The 19,945-nt window shown below is 60.0% G+C and overlaps 1 protein-coding gene across 2 annotated transcripts in view; it reads left to right on the forward strand.

Moving 5' to 3' along the window:
* VIPR2 (vasoactive intestinal peptide receptor 2) overlaps positions 1-18,875 on the forward strand; it is a 56,948-nt gene extending 38,073 nt beyond the window's left edge. The window contains exons 5-13 of one of the 2 annotated variants that reach the window (XM_082692154.1): positions 5,801-5,898; positions 6,812-6,953; positions 10,797-10,947; positions 11,635-11,695; positions 13,353-13,422; positions 13,911-14,002; positions 16,959-17,088; positions 17,161-17,202; positions 17,830-18,875. In XM_082692154.1, coding sequence (XP_082548280.1) covers positions 5,801-5,898; positions 6,812-6,953; positions 10,797-10,947; positions 11,635-11,695; positions 13,353-13,422; positions 13,911-14,002; positions 16,959-17,088; positions 17,161-17,202; positions 17,830-18,003 — 960 coding nt within the window. In that variant the 3' untranslated portion in view covers positions 18,004-18,875. The remainder of the gene's footprint in view (positions 1-5,800; positions 5,899-6,811; positions 6,954-10,796; positions 10,948-11,634; positions 11,696-13,352; positions 13,423-13,910; positions 14,003-16,958; positions 17,089-17,160; positions 17,203-17,829) is intronic. The other variant, XM_082692155.1, reaches the window with a different exon arrangement.
* The last annotated feature ends 1,070 nt before the right edge of the window (positions 18,876-19,945 follow it).

Below are 19,945 nucleotides of genomic sequence, written 5' to 3' on the forward strand. Positions count from 1 at the left end.
TCAGCCTGAACTCGGAGTGAGACGCGTAGGCCAGCTCTCCCGCATCGTTTCCCAGCTGTGTCTGGGTGCTGTTCACCCGACAGGACTTCATGCGCCCTGAGGACGGGAACTGTGCCTTCCAGTTCAAGGGGGACCCGTCCTAAGAAGAAGGGTCTGCGTGTCCGTGGTGTTTTCTCTGCCCCTGATGCAAAGGTGCTTGCTGATGCGCAGGCAAACTGTTCTGCGAGGGGTCTGGGAGACCATTGTTTTCCCAGCGGGGTGTGTGATGAAGGCATCGTAGGTTCAGGAGAGAGCGCCGCGGAGCTCCTGTGTCAAGTTCGCTGAGGGGAGAGGTGACAGGAGGCGCAGCTTTTACCAGAAAGCTTCTGAGACTGTGCTGGCGTGAGTCAGAGGTCTCTGGTCTGGCCAGCAGTCTCTCGGCGCCTTCGGGCAAAGTGCACAGCAGAAACCCAGCACACAGGCAGGGCAGCACGAACATCTCACAGAACCGCATTCTCCAGGCTACTCTCCTTCAAATGTGGGTCGCTGCCCACTGAATTGGTTGCAAACCCTACGCACGGCTTGTAATAGGGTGACTGTATTGTATGTCCGCCAAACCTGGCCTCTTGAGGGAGAAAGGAGGAGCTAGTAATGAGGGCTCCAGACGCCAGATGCAAGCCAGGCCTGAGCCAACCGTAGTCCGTCGTCACCCTAGTTATGACCCACTGTTTGGGCGACACTGGCTGGGCCCTCCGCGTCCCTGAGAGGAGCTCTGTCTGCTGGCAACACCTGCACAGACCTGCACTCGTGGACAGTGAGAAGAGGGCATCACTTTGTCCACACACTTGCTGGGCGGCTCAGGAGGCAGGTCCCCAGCACGGGCTGGCAGGGAAGGACCAGCCTGGCCGCCGTCTCGGACGTCGCCCCCTCCCAGGCAGGGCTGCCGAGCAGAAGCTAGGCGGGAGTTTGCTGGCCCAGCCCGAAGTGACTCAGGGCGGAGGGTCCCCACTGCCTGCCCCTCACCCTCACTGGTACTGAAGTGTTGAGAAGGGGAAGTTTCCTGGACTTCTTTGTCTTCCTGATTTGCGGTGATGGTGGTGAGAGACTTTCCAAGGAAATCAACCTCGACGTGTGATCACAACACATGGCCGTGTATCTGCAAGGGACTCAGGGTGGTCCTTCTGCTCCAGGGTGTGGAACTTGGCCATCGGTCACATGTGCTGTGGCTCTCAGGACCCGAGCGGTACTGACAGCCGTTTCTGTGCAAGGAAGCATCACGCCAGCATTGCCTGGGAGCGAATGCCTCCAGCAGCCAGGCTGCCCCTTCCAGATTTTCCCCCTGGCCCTGCCGAGGCCGTGCATCGTAGGGACTGTCCACGAGGGAAGGAAGACCACATTAAAGATATCATATGATACACAAAGCGAATGTTTTCTGGTGATGGAAAATGAAATCCCAGGTTCCTAACGCATCCAACATCCAGGCCCCCTTCCCCTAAGATCTCTTTAAACGGAGCCGCCCCCTTGTCCCCGACCACCTGGCCCTCCCGGGGTGGCAGCCCAGGCCCTGCCTCCTCAGCTCTCTCAGCTTCCTGGCACAGCCACCTCGGACATGGCCGCGGCCCTCACGAGGTCCCCTGAGCCCCGGCTCGCGCCCCACGCCAGGCTGGGCTCCTCTGTCCCACATCGTGCTTGTGGCTGAGAGAGGAGACCCACAGCATCCGTCAGCGGAGAAAAGAACCCTCTCGACCGACCTGTGGTGGCCGGATCCACGCACTGACTGGGCTTGCAGGTCTCACCCTTGTCTGGGCATGGCGGGGACTTAGTAATCTAGCAGCTATTCTGTTGGAGCAACACCACTTCGCCCCACCCAGAAGCAGAGGCCCCCTCCGGTTCCTGCCAGTGCCCTGTGAATGGAGGCCTGCGGAGGGCACAGTCGTAGGTGGGCGGGCCTGAACCCTCTGTGGTCTTAGGAAAATTGGGAAGAGGGGCAAGAGGCAGGTAAGAGCCCCCGAGGGACAGAGCCTTGTTCTGGAGGAAGTCTGTGTCCGCCAGGCAAGGAGAAGCCAGCCTCGTCCTCTGCCCTGGGGTCCCCACGCTGGGCCCTCTCCACCCAGCTGCCTACTGTATTCAGTGACTTCTCCGTCCGCCCTGACGTTGCCCCCAACGCTCTTGTGAGAAGCCTTGGGGAAGCCCCGGAGGGCAGGGCCCTGTGCCGTCAGCTTCTGGGAGGAGCTGAAGCGAGAGTCCTTACCAAAAAGGGAATGGGGTCGCTGCTGCCTTTCCCGTCGTATGGGCCAAGGACAGAGCCGTGATGCAGCCCAGGGCTGCAAACCCAGATCCATCCGGCACGTGGATGTGACCCCAACCCACTGAGCACCCACGTGCCCCATACGCACTGCCCGTGAGCCGCAGCTCTCCTTCCTGCCGGGCAGAGGTCGTCACCCTAGCCTCCGGGTTCACCTCGGGCTGAAGATCTGACGACATTGGGGGGAGAGCTGAGACCGTTAACTTCCGCGATCTCTGGTTCCCAGCGGCCCGCCGGGGGTGGGCGAAGCGGGCAGGACGGGTGCCTGCGCTCACGGGGCTCCAGCCACCGCCGTGTGACCCGGCCAGGGCAGGACAGAGGCTGGGAGGGCAGCTCCTTGAGGAGGGGCCCCTGAGTAGAGTGCTGCGTGCTGGGCAGGGGAAGGGCGGGACCGCGGAGACGCAGCGCCGGCGGCCTCCAGGCAGCAGTGAGGGCGCAGGTGGAGGCCGCCGTCTGGTTAGAGGGGCCTCAAGCACGAGGCGGGGTCTCCAGCCACCTCGGTGTGGCCCACGGCTCTGCCCACCAACAGAGGGGCCCTGCAGAGGGTTTTAAGCAAGCGCCAAAAGGATCACGTGTCCATTTTGACCCTGCCTGTGGTGTAGACCCGAGGTTCGGAAAGGAGCCACATCGGAATCACCGCAGGGTCTGGTTCGGGGCAGGCAGGGGTTGATGGCCTCTGGGTGTTTGCTTTTGGACACGTTCCTGAGGGATGATGTCACTGCCGCTCTGGGGTCACACCGGGAGAACCACCAGTACACAGCACAGCAGCGTGACCCCACGTGGACCAGAGCACGCGTCTCCGCAGGTGGGGGAACCAAGGCAGGAAGCTGGACTGGGAATCCGAGGCTGGGAAGACCCTGGAGCCTCGACCCAGACGCCCCGTGTAGACCCTCCGTGCAGTTCTAGAAGCCACTTCTAATGAAAATGAACTTATCTATTTATTTGAGAGAGAGCATGAGTGAGGAGAAGGTCAGCGGGAGAAGCCGACTCCTCGTGGGGCTGGGAGCCCGATGCGGGACTCGATCCTGGAAGTCCGGCATCGTGACCTGAGCCGAAGGCAGTCGCTCCACCAACTGAGCCATGCAGGCACCCATGAATTTATTTTTTAAAGATTTCATTTATTTATTAGAGAGCTAGAGAGAGAGCACAAGTAGGCAGAGCGGCAGGCAGGGACAGAGGGGGAAGCAGACTCTCCCCTGATCGGGGAGCCTGATGCAGGGCTGGATCCCAGGACCCCGGGATTGTGACCTGAGCCAAAGGCAGAGGCTTCACCCCCTGAGCCACCCAGGCGCCCCCTAATGAAAATCGATTTAAAGTTGCATCAAAGATGGACATTTCCACACAGTTCTAGGGCCCATGTTCTAAACATGAATTCTTACTCTTCAGTTCTGTCCCCACCGGCAGCGACACGGGTCGGCTGTACACAGAAACCCCAGAAGTTGTTCGTCCCTGTCCTCGAACAGAGCCCCAGACCATGTCCTTGTGATCCGCCCGTTCTCTGAGAAGTTGGCTGGGAGAAGCGTCCCGCCTGTTCACACAGCGCGTCACCCTGCGGCCGTTAGCCTTGGCTCTGGGTTGCTCAGCCCTGGGGCTGTCCTGCGTTCTGTTCTGGTGAGACTTCCCCGGAGCTGCGCGTCTCTGAGGCCTCGAGCTTGTCCCAGAGTGTGCTCGGGCGAGAAGCCCTTAACAAAGGCAATTTGCAAATAACCAGACCAAACCTTCTAAATGACTGAGCACATGAGAAATGTGAAATCTAAACCACTTTAAGCAAAGTAATACAGATTAAAATGTGGATATTCTTTTTTTTTTTTTTTTTTTTACATGGACACAGAAAAAACGTCTTAATTCATACCTCTCTCAATTTCCAGTTCACGTGCTGTGTCCTGGGGTAGTCGTCCAGGAGTGAAAATGTGCCTGCGACTCCTCGTGGGTGGGAGCCTTCTCTCACTCTCCCTGTTCCCAAGGCACCTCGCTCGCTGGTTCCCAGTAAATGCCCGGTACATGTGCCGAGCAGGGTGAATTAAACTAATGGCAATGCCAACTGTGTTCAGCAAGAAATAAAAATCTTCGGGCGCCTGGCTGGCTCAGTGGGTTAAGCCGCTGCCTTCGGCTCAGGTCATGATCCCAGGGTGCTGGGATCGAGCCCCGCATCGGGCTCTCTGCTCAGCAGGGAGCCTGCTTCCTCCTCTCTCTCTGCCTGTCTCTCTGCCTACTTGTAATCTCTCTCTGTCAAATAAATAAATAAAATCTTTAAAAAAAAAAAAAAAGAAATAAAAATCTTCTGTACGAAATTGGAGGTAAAACAATTCCCAGCACAAACCACTCGAAAATGCTAGATGGAGTGTAACCGTGTTGCTTGAAAATGCACAGCTGAGATTTCAAGGAAGTAAAGAATCGTAGGCACATTGCCGAGCCCCGGTGCGGCCCGCAGGGGCGGCTGGTTCCCAGAGCAGCAGCCGGGGCATCTGGAGGAGCTGGGGTGAGCCGCGCGCAGGTGTGGGTGGCGGCGGGTGGCTGGAGCGGAGAGCTGGACGGAACGTCCGCCCGTGGCAGTGATGGGGAAGGTCTTCCTCCCGCCTCTGCTTTCCAGGAGGAAGACAAGAAGGACGCGCCCTCCTGCAGGCGCGTTCCCCATCTGGGTCTTTGAGAGGCTACACCAATTTCATTTTCTCGTTAAATATTAATGAGAAACTCATTTTTTCCAAACTTTGCAATTTACTTCTGAAATACATCTTTACCCATATTGAGTCTTCAATAATAAGGGTAATAAGGAGACAGAAACTCTCCTCCAAGGGCATCACCTTGTTGTAAAGAACAACACTGGGGCTGGACGGGGTGTGGACCAGCCTGCGGGAGACTGGCCCACAGGTGCCCCACGAAGCTGCAGGAGCAGGCCAGTCCCTCCTGCCTCGGCCGGGACCTGGGTTTGCTCGCTGACCCCAGGGCAGGGGATCAGCTCGGTGCCTCCCTAGCGGGCACCGTCCCCTCAGTAGGGTTTATACTAAGCTGGTATGAACAGGGCTATGGAGAAATGAGGGCCAGTGTGGAACGTCCACTGGGTCCACACTCCTGGGCCAGTGCAGCATAAACCTGGGTAGGTCAGGACATACTTGCAAAACCAGCCCCCTGTGGTTTCTGGGACTCTCTCATGGGAAGCACCCCCCCAACCCCTGTCTGGTATCAGCTTATTTTAAAAAATATTTTTTAGAACAATTTCAGCTTATTTTTAAAGAGTCCCCCGTAATGAACAACCCATATTCTTGACATCGGCAGTTTCTCTCAGATTTGTGATGTGTGATCAGACGGCAAAGTGGGGGACCCTCAGATCACCCCTTTCCCTGCTCCACAAAGAGTCACTCAGAATGAATTTTAAGGAAATAGGCGGGCATTTAAAGAGGTGAATAAAGCGTTTGGGCTCAGAGTGGAGGTGGGCTGGTGCTGTCTGGCGTGCCCCAGGCCGGGCAGCATCGCTCCGGCCCAGGCTGACCGCCAGCATCTCTCCGTGCCTCTTCGCAGATCACGTTCTACGTTCTGGTGAAAGCCGTTTACACACTGGGCTACAGTGTCTCTCTGATGTCCCTTACCACCGGGAGCCTCATTCTGTGCCTCTTCCGGTAAGTATCGGGAATGAGCCATTATGCTGAGACCAGAAATTGTAGGTTTAAGCCAGGTGGGCCCATCCGAGGAGGAAAGAGATTCACTGTCTCCAAGCCGGCTCTCTCTCCGTTACACCCGGAAAACTCCTTGGAGAATCCCGTGTGGAACACCAAAACACGGTGCTAATATTCACATTTCTGTTTACCTAGTCCGCATTTCTTATGTAAAGACACGATGCCGACTTTGGATAAGAATTCAGTTCAGCTGCTGCTACTGAACACCTAGCCGTTGCACAAATCCTATGAAAATACAGAAGCCCTGAGCCTGCCCCTGCCATCCCGCAAGCAGGGAGAAATGCTCCTACGCTTTGGGCGTCGTGTCCTGACGGCTCTGAATCAAAAGTCAAAGTCAAAACAAAGACCAGTCGGGTTTTCTGCAGAGCAGAGTGTAAGTGGAACAGGGGCGTTACAAACCAATGTTCTGAGCACTTTTTAGAGAAGCAGATATCACATGAGGTGAGGTTCACAGGCAGGGCATTCGACACGGGTCTTGCAGGAAATTTGCTGCAAAGATGTTCCCTTCACATCTGTGGAGTGGGCACAGGCCGCTGCGGCCCTGTGTGCTTCCACTCTTGCTCTGAAGTCCTGCTCCAGGGCCCCAGCCTCAGGAGATGGAAATAAAGGACCAAGTTTTACCTACAGAAATAGTTCCCGTAATGCAGAACTGAGAACATCCGACACATTCAGTAAGGGACAGTAACGTCCATAAAAACACAAGAAGCCTTAAGATTACATCTGATTATTAAAGTGTTCATGGCTCCCTCCACCCCACCCCACCTCACACTTCCTCCCCTCACCCCTGCCTTCCCCTCCCCACCCCACCTCACCCCTTCCCTCCCCTCACCGCTCACCCCTGCCGTCTCCACCGCAGGAAGCTGCACTGCACCCGGAACTACATCCACCTGAACCTGTTTGTCTCCTTCATCCTCCGAGCCGTCTCCGTGTTGGTCAAGGACGGTGTGCTGTACTCCAGCTCGGGCACAGGGCACTGCCCCGACCAGCCGTCCTCCTGGGTAAGGCTGCCCCTGGGAGCAGGGTCCTCGCACTGCGGGGACGGTGGCCGGTGCGAACCGCAGCCCCACAGACCTCCGTCCTCGCCACCCGGGCCCTTGGTCCCCGCCACCTGACACTGGGATGCCGTCTCACAGCTCATGCTCGGGGCTAAGGGCAAGGGTCAGGCTGAGCAGCATAGGGGCTGCCCGAGGGGCTGGGGCTCAGAGCAGGCCCAGGTTGGCAGGTGAGACTGGGATGTGTCCCAGGCACCTTCCTGGGCTGGGAGGTCGTGGGCCGCGAGCGCTCACCCCCGAGCAGAGCCGGGAAAACACGAGGGCGCCACCCCCATGGGAGCTGCGGCGGCAGCTCTGGGTTGGAAAACCCAGCGTGGTAGAGAGGCACAGTGCCAGTGTCTTCGCCCCCCATCTCCCAGATGCGAGAAAGAGAAGCAGCCGTGGACTGCCGGGGGAGAGTTCCCAAGGGGGGCCCGAGCCCCCGCAGCCCCCACCGGGAGCCCCGTGGCCTGTCTGTGACCACGCTGGGCCCAGCTGTCTGCATGAGGAGGAACACGCTAGTTACTTCTACGGCTGCGCACTCCTGTGCCAGGCTCCCACCCAGGCCGCGCTGGTGCTGAGTGTGGCCTGCTGGGCTGGGCTGTGCGCTGACCGCGCCCCTCTGACACGGGGGTCCGTGCGAGTCCTTCCTAGGGCTGCCTCGGGACCTCTGGCAGGCACCCGGGCCAACCGGCAGTCGGTGTGACCGCAGCGTCCCGGACAGCCCTCTCTGCACAAGGAGCCGGGACGCTGGCCACTGCCCCCTCGGCTCTGGGCAGCTGGATCCGTCTGCTGGGCTGTTGCCTGGGATGGAACAGACTTGAGTTAATTCAGTTTTCAGACAGGAAAGCCTTCTAGAACACCGTAGAACACCGGCGTTTCACAGGCCTGCCAGTAAATAGATTTCTGGGAACAATCTGTTCATGACATACTTGGACTGAGTCAATCAGCAGAGTTTGTCGTAATAAAAGTAACACAAGACCCTTCACCCGGCAGACCCCCAGCCCCACGTGGGAGTCAGAGCTCCTGGGGTTCTTGCCCCACAATGAAGTCTCTGACGTGGGCGACAGGGGTGAGCCCCAGTGCCACTCTGGGTTCTTCTTTTGTTGAGAAGCCTCCTTTCCTTTCTCCAGGGAGCTCAAATCTCTGCTCCAAGGAGCCCCCCCTTCCTGAGCTTCTTATTAAGGGGCTGGTGAGTCTAGTGGGCCACAGACCCCACCATCCAACCCAGGCCTGTGCTCGCAGCCATGCAGACGAGACCCGGCGGGCTCCTCCCTGAGGGGTGGGGGAGGGACAGCAGCCCAAGGGCCCTGCCACAGCCACCCGGGCACCACCAGCCCCTACGCTGAAGGTCACTGACCCCCCTCCCACCTGGGGTTGGGGCTTCACCTCCCCACTTCTCGACAGCCTTCCAGTGCCAGGCTGGATGCTGCTGGGGAGGCCCTGTGATTCAGAAGAACCGCTGGCCCATTTGTGCGGGAGGACGCAGGGCTCCTGAGCGGGATGGGGCTGCGGTCAGCATGCAGACAGCACGTGTCCCACACATCCTGGCACTGAAGTTGTCCAAGGATTCAGGGCTAAGGACTGAGGTGTGAGAAGCAGGGAGCAGGTGCAGAGTCCCACTGCCCAGTTCCCAGAGGCGTCCCCAGACGCTGCACCCCTCCATCAGGATGTCACCAAGATGTGCACCCACAGAGGCAGGAGGTGGGGGACAGAGGCAGGAGGAAAGGAGGGGACTGGGTCTTCCCCCCCTTGTTCCCAGAGAGGGCAAGGTTTGGAGAAAGTTAGAAAGACAGGCAGACCTCAGCATGAGGACCAGAGAAACCTCTTTTCTTGCAGTTGCATTTTTTGGACATTTTGGTTCTCAGCTGGGTACCAAACCAACGTTATTCTCACAAGCAGGGGGCATCTCCCCCAAGTAGGCCGAAGGGTCTGTTTCTCAAGGTATTTGGAGGAGCCGAGCACTAGGCAGAGTCTATTTCCTTCCAAGAGGAGGCTTCCCCTCCAGGGGCCCATTCTCCCCACGTACTCTGGACACAGCGCTGAGCCCTGGGCTCACTATGTCTCCTCCTGGCTGCCCTGTGCGGGCTGCAACCCCAGCAGCTGATTCTCACTGAGACCAGAACGGACGACATGTGGAGTCGATGGGGACTCTGAGAAACCTAGCTTCGGGCTTTCTGAGGTGCTCCCCGTGAGCCTGAGCCCCCGGGAGGGGTCAGGTGGGGTGTCCATGGTGGCGGCCGTGGCCCAGCACATGTCACATGTGGAACCACCGCGCCGATGATGGGCACCACGACTCCCCGCACCACGAGTCTCTGCGCCTGTTCTGGCTCCGTCCGAAGGGCGCCGCCGTGCAGGCTGCCTCCAAGGGCTCTGTGCTCTACAGCTGTGATGCCGGTGACCGCGCGGCTTTCCCGAGAGTCGGAGCCGCTGTGGGCTGTGTGTCTGCCGCGGCTTCCCTGGCGTCCCAGGGTCGGTGGGCTCCGAGCACCTCCCCTCGCACCCCGAGCACACGCCCGCATCCCGGTGAGTGGCCCTCAGTGAGTCCCAGGCTCACCGCGGCTGGTTTTCCTGTTCCCACAGTACGTCGTGAGTGCGTCTCTCCACTTAGGGTGCGGGGGCATGACGTTCGGGGGGGGACCTACGTGCCAGCCCCACCCCTGGCCCCTCGGGCCTCAGGCACTCAGCCTCAGGAAGCAGGAACTGGTAGCTGCAGCCCCGCAGACAGTGGGGCTCACCCGACTGCAGACAGAGAGACCCGGGACGAGGTCGGTGTGGGAGCACGGTGAGCGCGGGAGGTGGGGGCAGGTGCCACGGGTCGCCTGGCGGAAGCTCCTGGCCGCCCCGGGCGCCGGGGTGGAAGGGCCGCCGTGACTTTCCCGTCAGCACCAGCGCCCCCACACATGCGCGCCGGTATATCCACACACGCACGTATAAAAGCACATGTGCATACACACGTGTGTGCAGCGTGCCCACGTGTGTCTGTGGGGTCTGTGTATCAGTACAGACACCACGTACAAGGTGCACGCTGTGCAGACGGACAGGACTCCTCCTCGTGTGGAAGTGTGTCCGCAGACACGCTCACGTGTCCACGTGAAGAGACACCCACATACGTAAAGTGGCCTCTCTCCGCGAGGGAGTGTCTGCCTGTACACGTACGCAGTTTGTACGCACACGCATGTCGTGGTGTCGGGGGGCAGCAAAGCTGCAGGAGAGAAATGAAGTCCCGTTCTTCAGCACACGTACACAAACTCGCTGATGAAAATCCTCAATTTCATGTTTTCTCAAGAGGCTGAAACCGCTGTGGGACTCTACGAAGGTCTGCGGGGTCTGGTTCCTCCCAGGAAAACTCTCAAGATGCCGGGCACATAGTGTGCTCGAGGGACTCTCTCATTCTGCCCTTTGTTCTTCTGCCTCTTGCTGAGCGGGTGTCGAGGGCCACCGGAGGAGGGCGAGGGGCGGGCAGAGGACGAGGAGGGCGAGGGGCGGGCAGAGGACGAGGAGGGCGAGGGGCGGGCAGAGGACGAGGACACGGACGTGCGGCGGCGGGGGGAGGGCAGGCGGCGAGACTAACCGCTGCGACGCCACAGCCCACGGCTGTCCGAGCGGCCGTGTTTATCCTCCAGTGAGTTCTGCCCCAGGGCTGGGGCTGCCGAGGGCCTCGCGTGAGCACAGCGCCCGACGCCACTGTTCGGGCCCCTCGGGTCCTTCCCGTCGCGCGCGTGCCTTCCATCCTAGAGCTCCTCCGCCCGCCGTGGACTGTTGTGTCCGACGGGGTCTGTCTCTCCGCCTCTGTCTCTGACATTCCAGGTCGGCTGCAAGCTGAGCCTGGTGTTCTTCCAGTACTGCATCACGGCGAACTTCTACTGGCTGCTGGTGGAGGGACTGTACCTGCACACCCTCCTGGTGGCCATATTCTCCCCCAGCCGGCGTTTCGTGGCCTACCTCCTGATTGGATGGGGTAAGGACTGTTTCCCCCGTGCATGCCCGATGCCCCAGCAGCCACCTGCCAACGCTCCAGGTGCCTGATTTCCACTGCTCTCACCTAGAAATGCAGACCTTTCAGCTCAGAAAAACCCTTTGCTGCGCCGTAGGATGCCCTTCTGGTTAGATTAGGAAGAGCCTTCCTGGCACGACTAGTTTCCTGGAGGCAGCGCCCTCAGATTTCTAGGAACCAGGAACCTAGTTTAAAACTGCTATAAACTTCCTGTGCTGGAAAGTCAGAAAGAAGTGCCGTGGAGGAGGAGGGCAGGGAGCCCTTCTCACAGGAGGTCCCGGCAACCCACCAGTTAGCAGGACCTTCATTGGCCAGAATTGGATGGGGCGCAAGCAGTGGTCCCCCTGGGCGCGCAGCGAGGGGCTCCCCTGCTGTCATTGCTCCCATACTCCGCAGCAGCACTTAGGGTGCACGGCGAAGCTTTGCCGGCGGTGGAGCTTCAGCTTGCGAACCCACGTGTATCATCATCACTGCTTTGTAATGAGCATAAGCGTCGGAGCGATTATGAAGCATTTCCACTTGACCCGTCCATCAGAAAGCCCCGGTTCCCGCTGCCCCTGGTGGATGAGGGTGCACACTTCTGTCCCTTGGGGCGGTCCCTGTTAGCTCGTGTGGGCTTGTGGATAACCGGGTGACTTTGGTTTATGGCAGGCATCCCCACCGTCTGCACAGCTGCGTGGACGGCAGCCAGGCTCTCCTTAGAAGACACAGGGTGAGTGCTCTGTCCCGCCTCTGCCCGTAAAATGGGGTGGACCAGTCCCGGCCAAGTTGCCGGCATCGTTAAGTCTTTGGAAACTAGAACAAGCTCGCTCTCTGGGTGGAAGGAGGGTCTGCGCTTGTGGCTGCCACCGAGCGAAGAGCTCCACCGGCAGTGTCTGAGCAGCCCGCCCACGGGAAGCCCTCAGACCTCGTGACGGTTCGCTGGGGCGACGGTACGTGGAGAAGGTCCGTGTGAGGGAGGCATTGAACCAGGTCCTGCCGCGGAGCTGGGATTGCGATGAACCGGGCGGAGGCGGGAGCAGCACCTCCGGGAGCGGAAGCCGTGTTCACAGACAGGAGCCGAGCAGAAGGCACGTACCGTCTGCCAGGGGCCAGGTGTGGAGAGGTGACAGCTGAAGACGAGGTTAAAATGGCCAGCAGGAGTGCAGCTCTCTGAGATAGTTCTCTAAAACGCAACAGAGCAGGGTCTGAAGTTCTTCTGTTTTCTGTTTTTAACCAACCCAGTGTACAGGGTCAGGGCCCCAGACACAGGCCCCAGGATCAGGGCTCCAGACACAGGCCCCAGGATCAGGGCCCCAGACACAGGCCCCGGGATCAGGGCCCCAGACACAGGCCCCAGGGTCAGGGCCCCAGAATCAGGCCCCAGGCTCCCACCATGAATGTTGCGCCTCGTGAAGAGCTCTCCGGGTCTACCAGTGCTCTACGAGTGGTAACAAACCACCCTAAAACTCAGCGGCTTACATAATTGCAGTTTCTAGGGTATGTTCCTGTGCCCGGGCAGCTTGGACAGACTCCCGTGGCCTTCTTCTGGCCGCTACCCGGCTTGCTCCCACACTGGGCCCCTGCTGGGTTGGCCGAGGGCTGGCGGGGCGGGGGCAGCACCAGCTGGCAGGCTCCCTTCTGTCCTGCAGGTTCCAAGCGCTCCCCATCTTATTGCCAAAACCCGCTAGGATTCTGAGGCGAGGGCTGACCTCTGCCCCTGCTGGGAGGGGCTGCAGAGCCCCACTGGGGGTGGGGGTAACAGGGAAAGATGGAGGCGTTGCAACCCACCCCCAGCTCGCTACTGGAGACAGCCCTGACCCTGGAAACCGGAGTGAGAACATCGCGGGACAGACATTCCTAGCTGTGCCTGCCTCAGTTCCTCCGAAGACATTTTAAACCTTCATTCAAGACCCAAACACAAACCATTCAGGAGGGGAGAAGAAATTAATTTTCAGGAGAAAAACTCCCCTTTGTCGGACGCCGGCCGGAGTGAGCATGAGACCCCCGCTCCCTAGTTAGGGGCCTTCCGTGCGGCTTGGTGTCCCGTTGTCCCGCTCCGGGAGTTCTGCTCTGGCTTCACGTCTCTGTTAGCAGACGTTAGCGTCAGGAGGAGTGAGGTCACTGGCCAGGGGCGGATTGCAGCCAGGTCCCTAAGCGAGGAGCAGCTCTGCTCTCACAGCGGCCACCCGCCCGTCCCGGTCCCACGTGCGCCATCCCACAGAGGGGTCTGGGAACACACCAGGCCCAGAGGCCCGCGTGGCTGGAGCGCCAGCCCGGTTTGGCCAGCCCTGCATAAGGGGCGCGTCCACAGGCAGTGCGCGGACCCTCCTGCCCTTGCTTTGGCATGAATCGGAGGTGACACGGCTTTCCTTCTCCCTTTCCTCTAGTTGCTGGGACACCAATGACCACGGTGTCCCCTGGTGGGTTATACGGACACCGATTCTGATATCCATTATAGTAAGTCATCTCTGCATGGAAACGTGAGCTATCCATGGGGCTGCGCGCTTGGGCAGAGAGGGAGCCCACGTCGCCGTTTTATATACGAATAGCCTCGTCCCACGTGGCCCCCTGAGAGACGCAGTGGCCCAGCTCCTAAGGTCTGCCCTGGACTCTGTCCCCCTCCGGGAGGAAGGCTCAGTGAAGGGGGAGGGAGTGGGGAGAGAGGCAAGCTCTCCAGAGGGGCGGGGAGGAACCCTGCAGGGAGGCGGGGCCAGCCCTGCCCCGACTGGAGCGGAGTCCGTTGTCCCCTCCGCTCTCAGGACTGACGCCCCTGCAGCCAGGGTCCTGAGATGCTGCCGGGAGACCCAGTCCGCTGGGGTTCTGAGGGCAGCCCCCGCCACCAGCTGGGCAGGGCAGAGCGCCTGTTCCGGGCTGGGCTGCAGACAACCTGGCCACAGCCACCTCCCCACCGGGAGCTCACACACACGTGGTCTCTCTTTGTGCAGGTCAACTTTGTCCTTTTTGTTAGTATCATACGGATTTTACTACAGAAGCTGACGTCCCCAGATGTCGGCGGCACTGACCCGTCACAGTACAAGTGAGTCTGTGTGTGGGTCCCAGAGCCCAGCTGCCCTCACAGCCTCCCGTGGCCTGGAAACCCAGAGTCGGGGAGGACGTGCCTCTGTGCACTCAGCGAAGGCCTGCGTCCACCCCTGTGGGTGCGGGACCGTGCTTATGGCTGGGGCGGCGGTGTCTTCTCCCAGGCCGGTGACGGCGGCTCCCCTGTTTCAGCACGGACACCCTCTAGGGCTCACGGAAGCCCTCTGCCCGCTTTCCTGTTTCGTAATCTGACTTTTGCTCCTCGGTCACACATTCTCTGTATTTCATGCTTGACTCTTTGTTCCCCATCAGACCACATGGTTCCTGCCGGCATCGAAGGCCAGGCCTCGTCCTGGATAATAATTCGTGGTTTATTGGCCGAATGATTACATGATGGATTTCATCATGTCCGTTCAGTGGGAAAGAGATCAGAGGTCAAGTAATGCCACAATCATCCGGCTAATTAATGAGGACCTGGAGACTCGATAAAAGAACGTGAAGATTCTATAAATTTCTGTCCAGAACTTACAAAGGCAATGCCCACAACTTATTATCAAGTAGAACTAGCTCAGCATGGGGTGGTTGGTCCAGCCAGTGGGGGCCCCAGACTCAGACAGACAGCTGGAATCACAGCCTCCTGGAGCTGTGCGACCCTGGGCCGGTGACCTGACTACAGCCAGGGGTGGGCCTGGCAGTGGGACAGGCAGCATCATTGGTGGCCAGGGGCCCTGCGCTGGGCTGACACACCAGCTGCAGGCCGGGGGGATGTGACCTCACTGCTCTGGGCCTCAGTGTCCTCATCTATAAAGTGGAAATGATGATCATCTCTAAGGAGGGTAAATACAGTTAGTACTGGAAAGACATTTAGTGCCGGCACCAGTAAGTGTTGTGGGGAAATCTGCGCACAGATCCTTCTGACCATGCCCTAGGCTACATACAACCCGAGGCATCCCTTTCTCTGCCCTGTCGACTCAAGGAAGCTACACAGAAGGCCAGACCTACAGATGAGATTCCACATCAGACCACAAAGGACAGAGCCATGTCGTCCCTTGCAGGCAGCACCTGTCCTGGCCCCTGAGCCCGCCCGCGCCCACGGCAGGGACAGGACGGCTCTCCGTTGCTCTTCGAACTCAGTTTTGATTTTCAGCTGGTCTTGTTTAGCTTCTGTGCTGACCTTTTCTTTGGGGTCTCTGGGAGTGTCCGTTCAGGACGTCTTAGAGATACATGTTTTTATTTTAGAAACAAAATTAAGTAGGAAAATATAATCTGTTCTTTTCCCAGGATGACAAAAGAAACAGAGTCTGCAATGTTGCCCTCTGGTTGTATCTTGATGTCTTTTCTCTGGAACTATCTTTATAACAGTAACAAACGTCCCTGAACAGGGTCCCAGAGGTCCAGCCTTGCTAAAAATCTGTCTCCAGAAATGAGCATGATAGTGATTCCACATGTACCTAAGGGAATTCAGGCAGACTCTGTGCCTCACACTGAACTGAAGGGCACAGCTCCCTACACAACCACCTTCGGCTCACCAGGCTAGCGCTGAAACAGGATGAAGTGCAGCAACCTTGTGAGGTTAGATGTTTGGATCTGCAAGGGGACAGCGGTATGACGCCCACTGATGGGCTGTCCTTGCCGACGGGGCTGGACCACGTCCTGCTGCACAGCGACCGGGCTTCTGGGGTTTGCATGGACGGCCCACTTGTAAACACCGCAGGATATGGTTCGTTTGTGGGGAAATCAGGAGAAATGGACACATTTCTAGAACGTACATCCCAGGCTCTGAGTGCTAGGTTCGAGCTCAGTGCCTTAAAAATATGTTAAGAAGTTCGTGATATTTTCTAAGCATTGGGTTAAGGCCAAGGAAGAGGAGGAGGCGGGGGAGGGGCGGAGTGGAGCCTTCTCGCTGGGTTCCTTCGGGATCAGGCCGCCGGGTCCCTGCAGAGGCTACCAGATGTTCATTTAGGGTCCTTGATATGCACACACACCACCGGGTGGCCTGACTTGGCCTGGGGCAGGATCCTCCCTGACGAGCCCCCGGGGACCCCAGTGCCCCTGACGAGCCCCCGGAACCCCAGTGCTCCTGTCCATGCTGGAGCTACAAGGATGAAATCTGGCCACAGGCCAGGACGACCCAAGAGGCTTTAGAGCGGCCAGCGCGGGCCCCGCTGCGGGGACCTGGTTTAGTCGCTGTGAGGAGGCAGGCTGGACTGAGGACTCTAGAAGGTTCCACGGATGACTCTCACACGCAGCAAGGAGAGGCCCCAGCTCAGAGCAGTGGCTCTCCAGTGGGATCCAGACAGCAGAGGCAGCATCTCTAGGAACCCGAGAGCCAGCCCCGCGAAGGTGGGGCCAGCAACCGGCCTTCGAACGGGACCCCCAGTAGAGAAAGGAGACGGTTTGCCGGGGCTTGGGGAGAGCAGCTAAAGGAAAGGGGCCGTGAGCTCGGCGGTCTTTCTTCCAGCCGTAGAACCCAGCGAGCAGGAAGCTGCGTTTCCATCAGGGAGGGCAGTGACTCCCCGATGGACAGAACAGTTACATCAGGTCCAGGTCAACCAACCCCACAGAGCCGGGGGCACCCCAGACCCCGGGGCGCCCGTCCCGCTGCCACACGGTGCTCGGGGGGCTGCCCCCCTGCTGAGTCTGCTCCTGTGAACACAGAGTCAGACTTGACTACCCGTGCGGGGAGGCTGCCCTCAGACGCACATCCTTGCTGGGGGCCCGGCAGGAGGTCTCGGAGGAGCCTTGCGGCGTTAGGAGGTCCTGTTTGTCACCGGCCGGCACGTTCTGCCCGCGGCTGGGCGGGGGGGGGGGGGGGGGGGAGCTGGTTTTCCTCGGTCTGTGAGCAGCAGGGCTCCGAGGGTGAGGCCCTGGCCCTGGGCCAGCGAGCCCCCCCACCCCCGCCACTCCTGGAGCCCAGGGGCCGGCCCCGCGCTCAGCGTCTGTCTGTCCCGCAGGAGGCTCGCCAAGTCCACGCTGCTGCTCATCCCGCTGTTCGGAGCCCACTACATGGTGTTTGCCGTGTTTCCTATCGGCATCTCCTCCAAGTATCAGATTCTGTTCGAGCTGTGCATGGGGTCATTCCAGGTGCGTGTGGGAAGGGGCGGTTCCTCCTCTGCGAGTAGGGGCGCGGCTCTGACAGTCCTTTCTCGTTCGCAGGGCCTGGTGGTGGCTGTTCTGTACTGCTTTCTCAACAGCGAAGTAAGTGCTCGTCACAGCTCGGGGGACGTGTGTGGGTTCCCTGACGTGGCCCCGCGACCTGCAGGAGAGCTCAGGTCTTCTGTCCTGGCAGCCCCATTCACCAAGCCTGCCCTCCCACAGGGAGAAAGCTCCCCGGCCGGCAGGAGGAGAGCAATCCTGCCCTTGGTGTGGCCCAGGCCTCACTCCTTGAACCCGGATATCGGGCCACGCAGACCCCCATGGGGAGGGGCGGGCCCAGGGGTGGGAGCCCTGCTCTCTGAGCTCCCTGCCCACGGCCAGTGAGGATGCGCGTGCGTGAGGCCCCCGGAGCAGAGCCCTGGTCTGCTTGCTCCCGTGTGCCTTCCCCTGCCAGGCCTCATGTGGCCCCAGCCCCCAGGCTTCCAGCCCTGCGCCTCTCCCTCCCTCAGCTCAAATGCCCTCCGGGAGCCTGCTCCCCTTCCGCTGCTCTGGGGGGCCCCCGAGTCCTGACCCCACCTGGCTCCGAGCACCCTTGCCTGCTGCTGCCCGTCATGGTGCTGGCCGCCTGGCCGGCCGCATCTTCCGTACTGCGGCTCCCCCAGAGCAGGGCGTGTGTCAGCTCCCACGTCCGCCTGACCCCCACTTCCTCGTCGCCTCGTCCTCGCCCAGGTGCAGAGTGAGCTGAAAAGGAAGTGGCGCGGCCTGTGCCCCGGATGGCCCTGCGGCCTGGACCATGGGCTCCGCCGCGCGTCTGTCTCGAGGAACGACTCGGAGAACGCCCTGCAGTTCCACCGCGGCTCCCGTGCCCCATCCTTCCTGCAGACGGAGACCTCGGTCATCTAGACGGGTGCCCCATTGCAGATGGACAGATGTGGGCAGCCGCAGGCCAGGAGAGCCTGCACGGACAGATGTGGGAGCCCCAGCGGGAGAGCCCTGGCGGGTGACTCAGGGGTGACTCCACAGAGCTGGTCTCTGACTGTCCCCTCCGTGGAGCTGGGGTCCCGTGGGCACCGGCTGGGACTTCAGTCTGATCCCTGTTAAACGTCAGTGTGTAGGCAGTTTTGCTCGTAATGCTGTTTGGCCAAGTAGGGGGACCTGTTTTCAGAGAGAACAGGGAGACGAAGCGGTCTCTGAAATGGACACAGTGGCCCAGAACTTGGCTCCATCCACTCCACCCTGGAAGGAATGAAGGTGGGTTTCTAATGGTGCCAGTTCTGGGCAGGGGGCAAAGGCCTGAGCTGGGGGCTGGAGCGTCCCCCTGCATGACCCCCAGCTCTGGCCTCCCCTGCCCAGTCCTCAGTAGGACAGCATTCTCATCTGCCAGACACAGGGACGTGCAGCAGAGCCTGCCCCTGCTGGGTGCCCCTGCTCGTCCCCACCTGGCCCAGGGCCACCCCTACCTGCTGGTCCACCAGGAAAAGTGCAGAGAAGGGTGTCAGTTCACAACGGCAGCGAGTGGCGTGTCACCCCGCAAGGGCACCCGAGCCTAATGAGACTCCCCCTGAGACCACGTCAAGCCTCCTCCCCCGCAGGCGTGAGAAGATTGGGTAACCTGCGGCCCAGCTTGTAGGACCTGGTCATCAGGGCAAGTACGACACCAGGCATTTCATCTGGAGCAGAAAGCTATTTTCCTTTTAATGAAATAATCTTTTAATGAAAATAATTTTAAAGCCCATTTCTGCTTAAACAGAGGTTATTCAAACAAAATATAAAAACGTGTTGAGCGCTTCTGTCCAACCGTGGCAAGCAGCAGCCTCGGTTTCCAGGTCCCCCGATGTCTGCAGATTCGGGAGCTGGTCTGAGTGCTGAGCAGCTGCAGAGACGGCAGGCGGCCGGCGAGGAGAGGGAGTCCGCCCCCATGCTGGGCCAGCCTTGCAGCACCGGACAGAAGGACCATCTGCCCATACCCCGTCCAGCTGCCCCAGCTGCTGCACTCAGCAGTCCGACCCCATTTATGTTCCTGGCACCCCCAAATCTGAGGCCATGAAGTCTTCTTCCTGAGGCAAAGCCTGGACAAACAGGGACAGCAGAGCGGCTGTGTGCAGAGGTCCCTGAGCTGGGGCCCCCACCTCAGATGAGTCACTGTCACCAGATCCCCATGACCACTGAAAGCCCGACCCGGGCTTACGTGGGGCCACGGCTTGTGCTCAGCCCCGGACGTGCCTCTTCCTTGCTGGCCTGCGCCGAGGCCCCGCAGGCGTGGGCGGGTCTGTCTTGCCTGGGAAAGGGGAGGAGGCTGGGAGAGCAAGCGTCTCCTACGAGCAGCGCGGGGTCAGCACACTGGTCCTGACCTGCTGTAGTGTGGGGCGGCGTCCACAGTCACTGGGTGCAGCACTTCAGGAAAACCTAAGCTCCTGTCCAGAGGCTCTAGACTGACTGGTCTGCAGGTCCCGGGCCCTCGGCTCCCACGCAGAGGGCAGACTCACCGTGCTCAGTGGAGGCCGTCCCCGTGCCCCGAGCCCTCCCTGCAGGCCCAGCAAGCTGTACGGAGGAAGGCGAGTGGGAGCCCCGTGGCGCCTTCAAGGCCCTGGAAGCCGCCACCTCTCCCGGGGCGCTGAGGCCGCCGGCCAGGTTGCCCTCCTCAGCGTACCCAGGGCAGCGGAAGTGGCCACCCAGCACCCAGCAGCTCCGGCACCCACCCTAGCCGAGAAGCAGGGGCAGGGCTGACACATATGTATGTGCACACTCATGTGTGTCTGCGAGTGCCCCGACCCCGTGCGCCTCGGCCCGTAAGATCTGTGTCAACACCCTCTGTGCTCAGCCCGCGCTCCCCTCCAGAGGAGCA

This window comes from Mustela nivalis (genome assembly GCF_964662115.1).
Source record: "Mustela nivalis genome assembly, chromosome: 12".
Classification (NCBI taxonomy): domain Eukaryota; kingdom Metazoa; phylum Chordata; class Mammalia; order Carnivora; family Mustelidae; genus Mustela; species Mustela nivalis.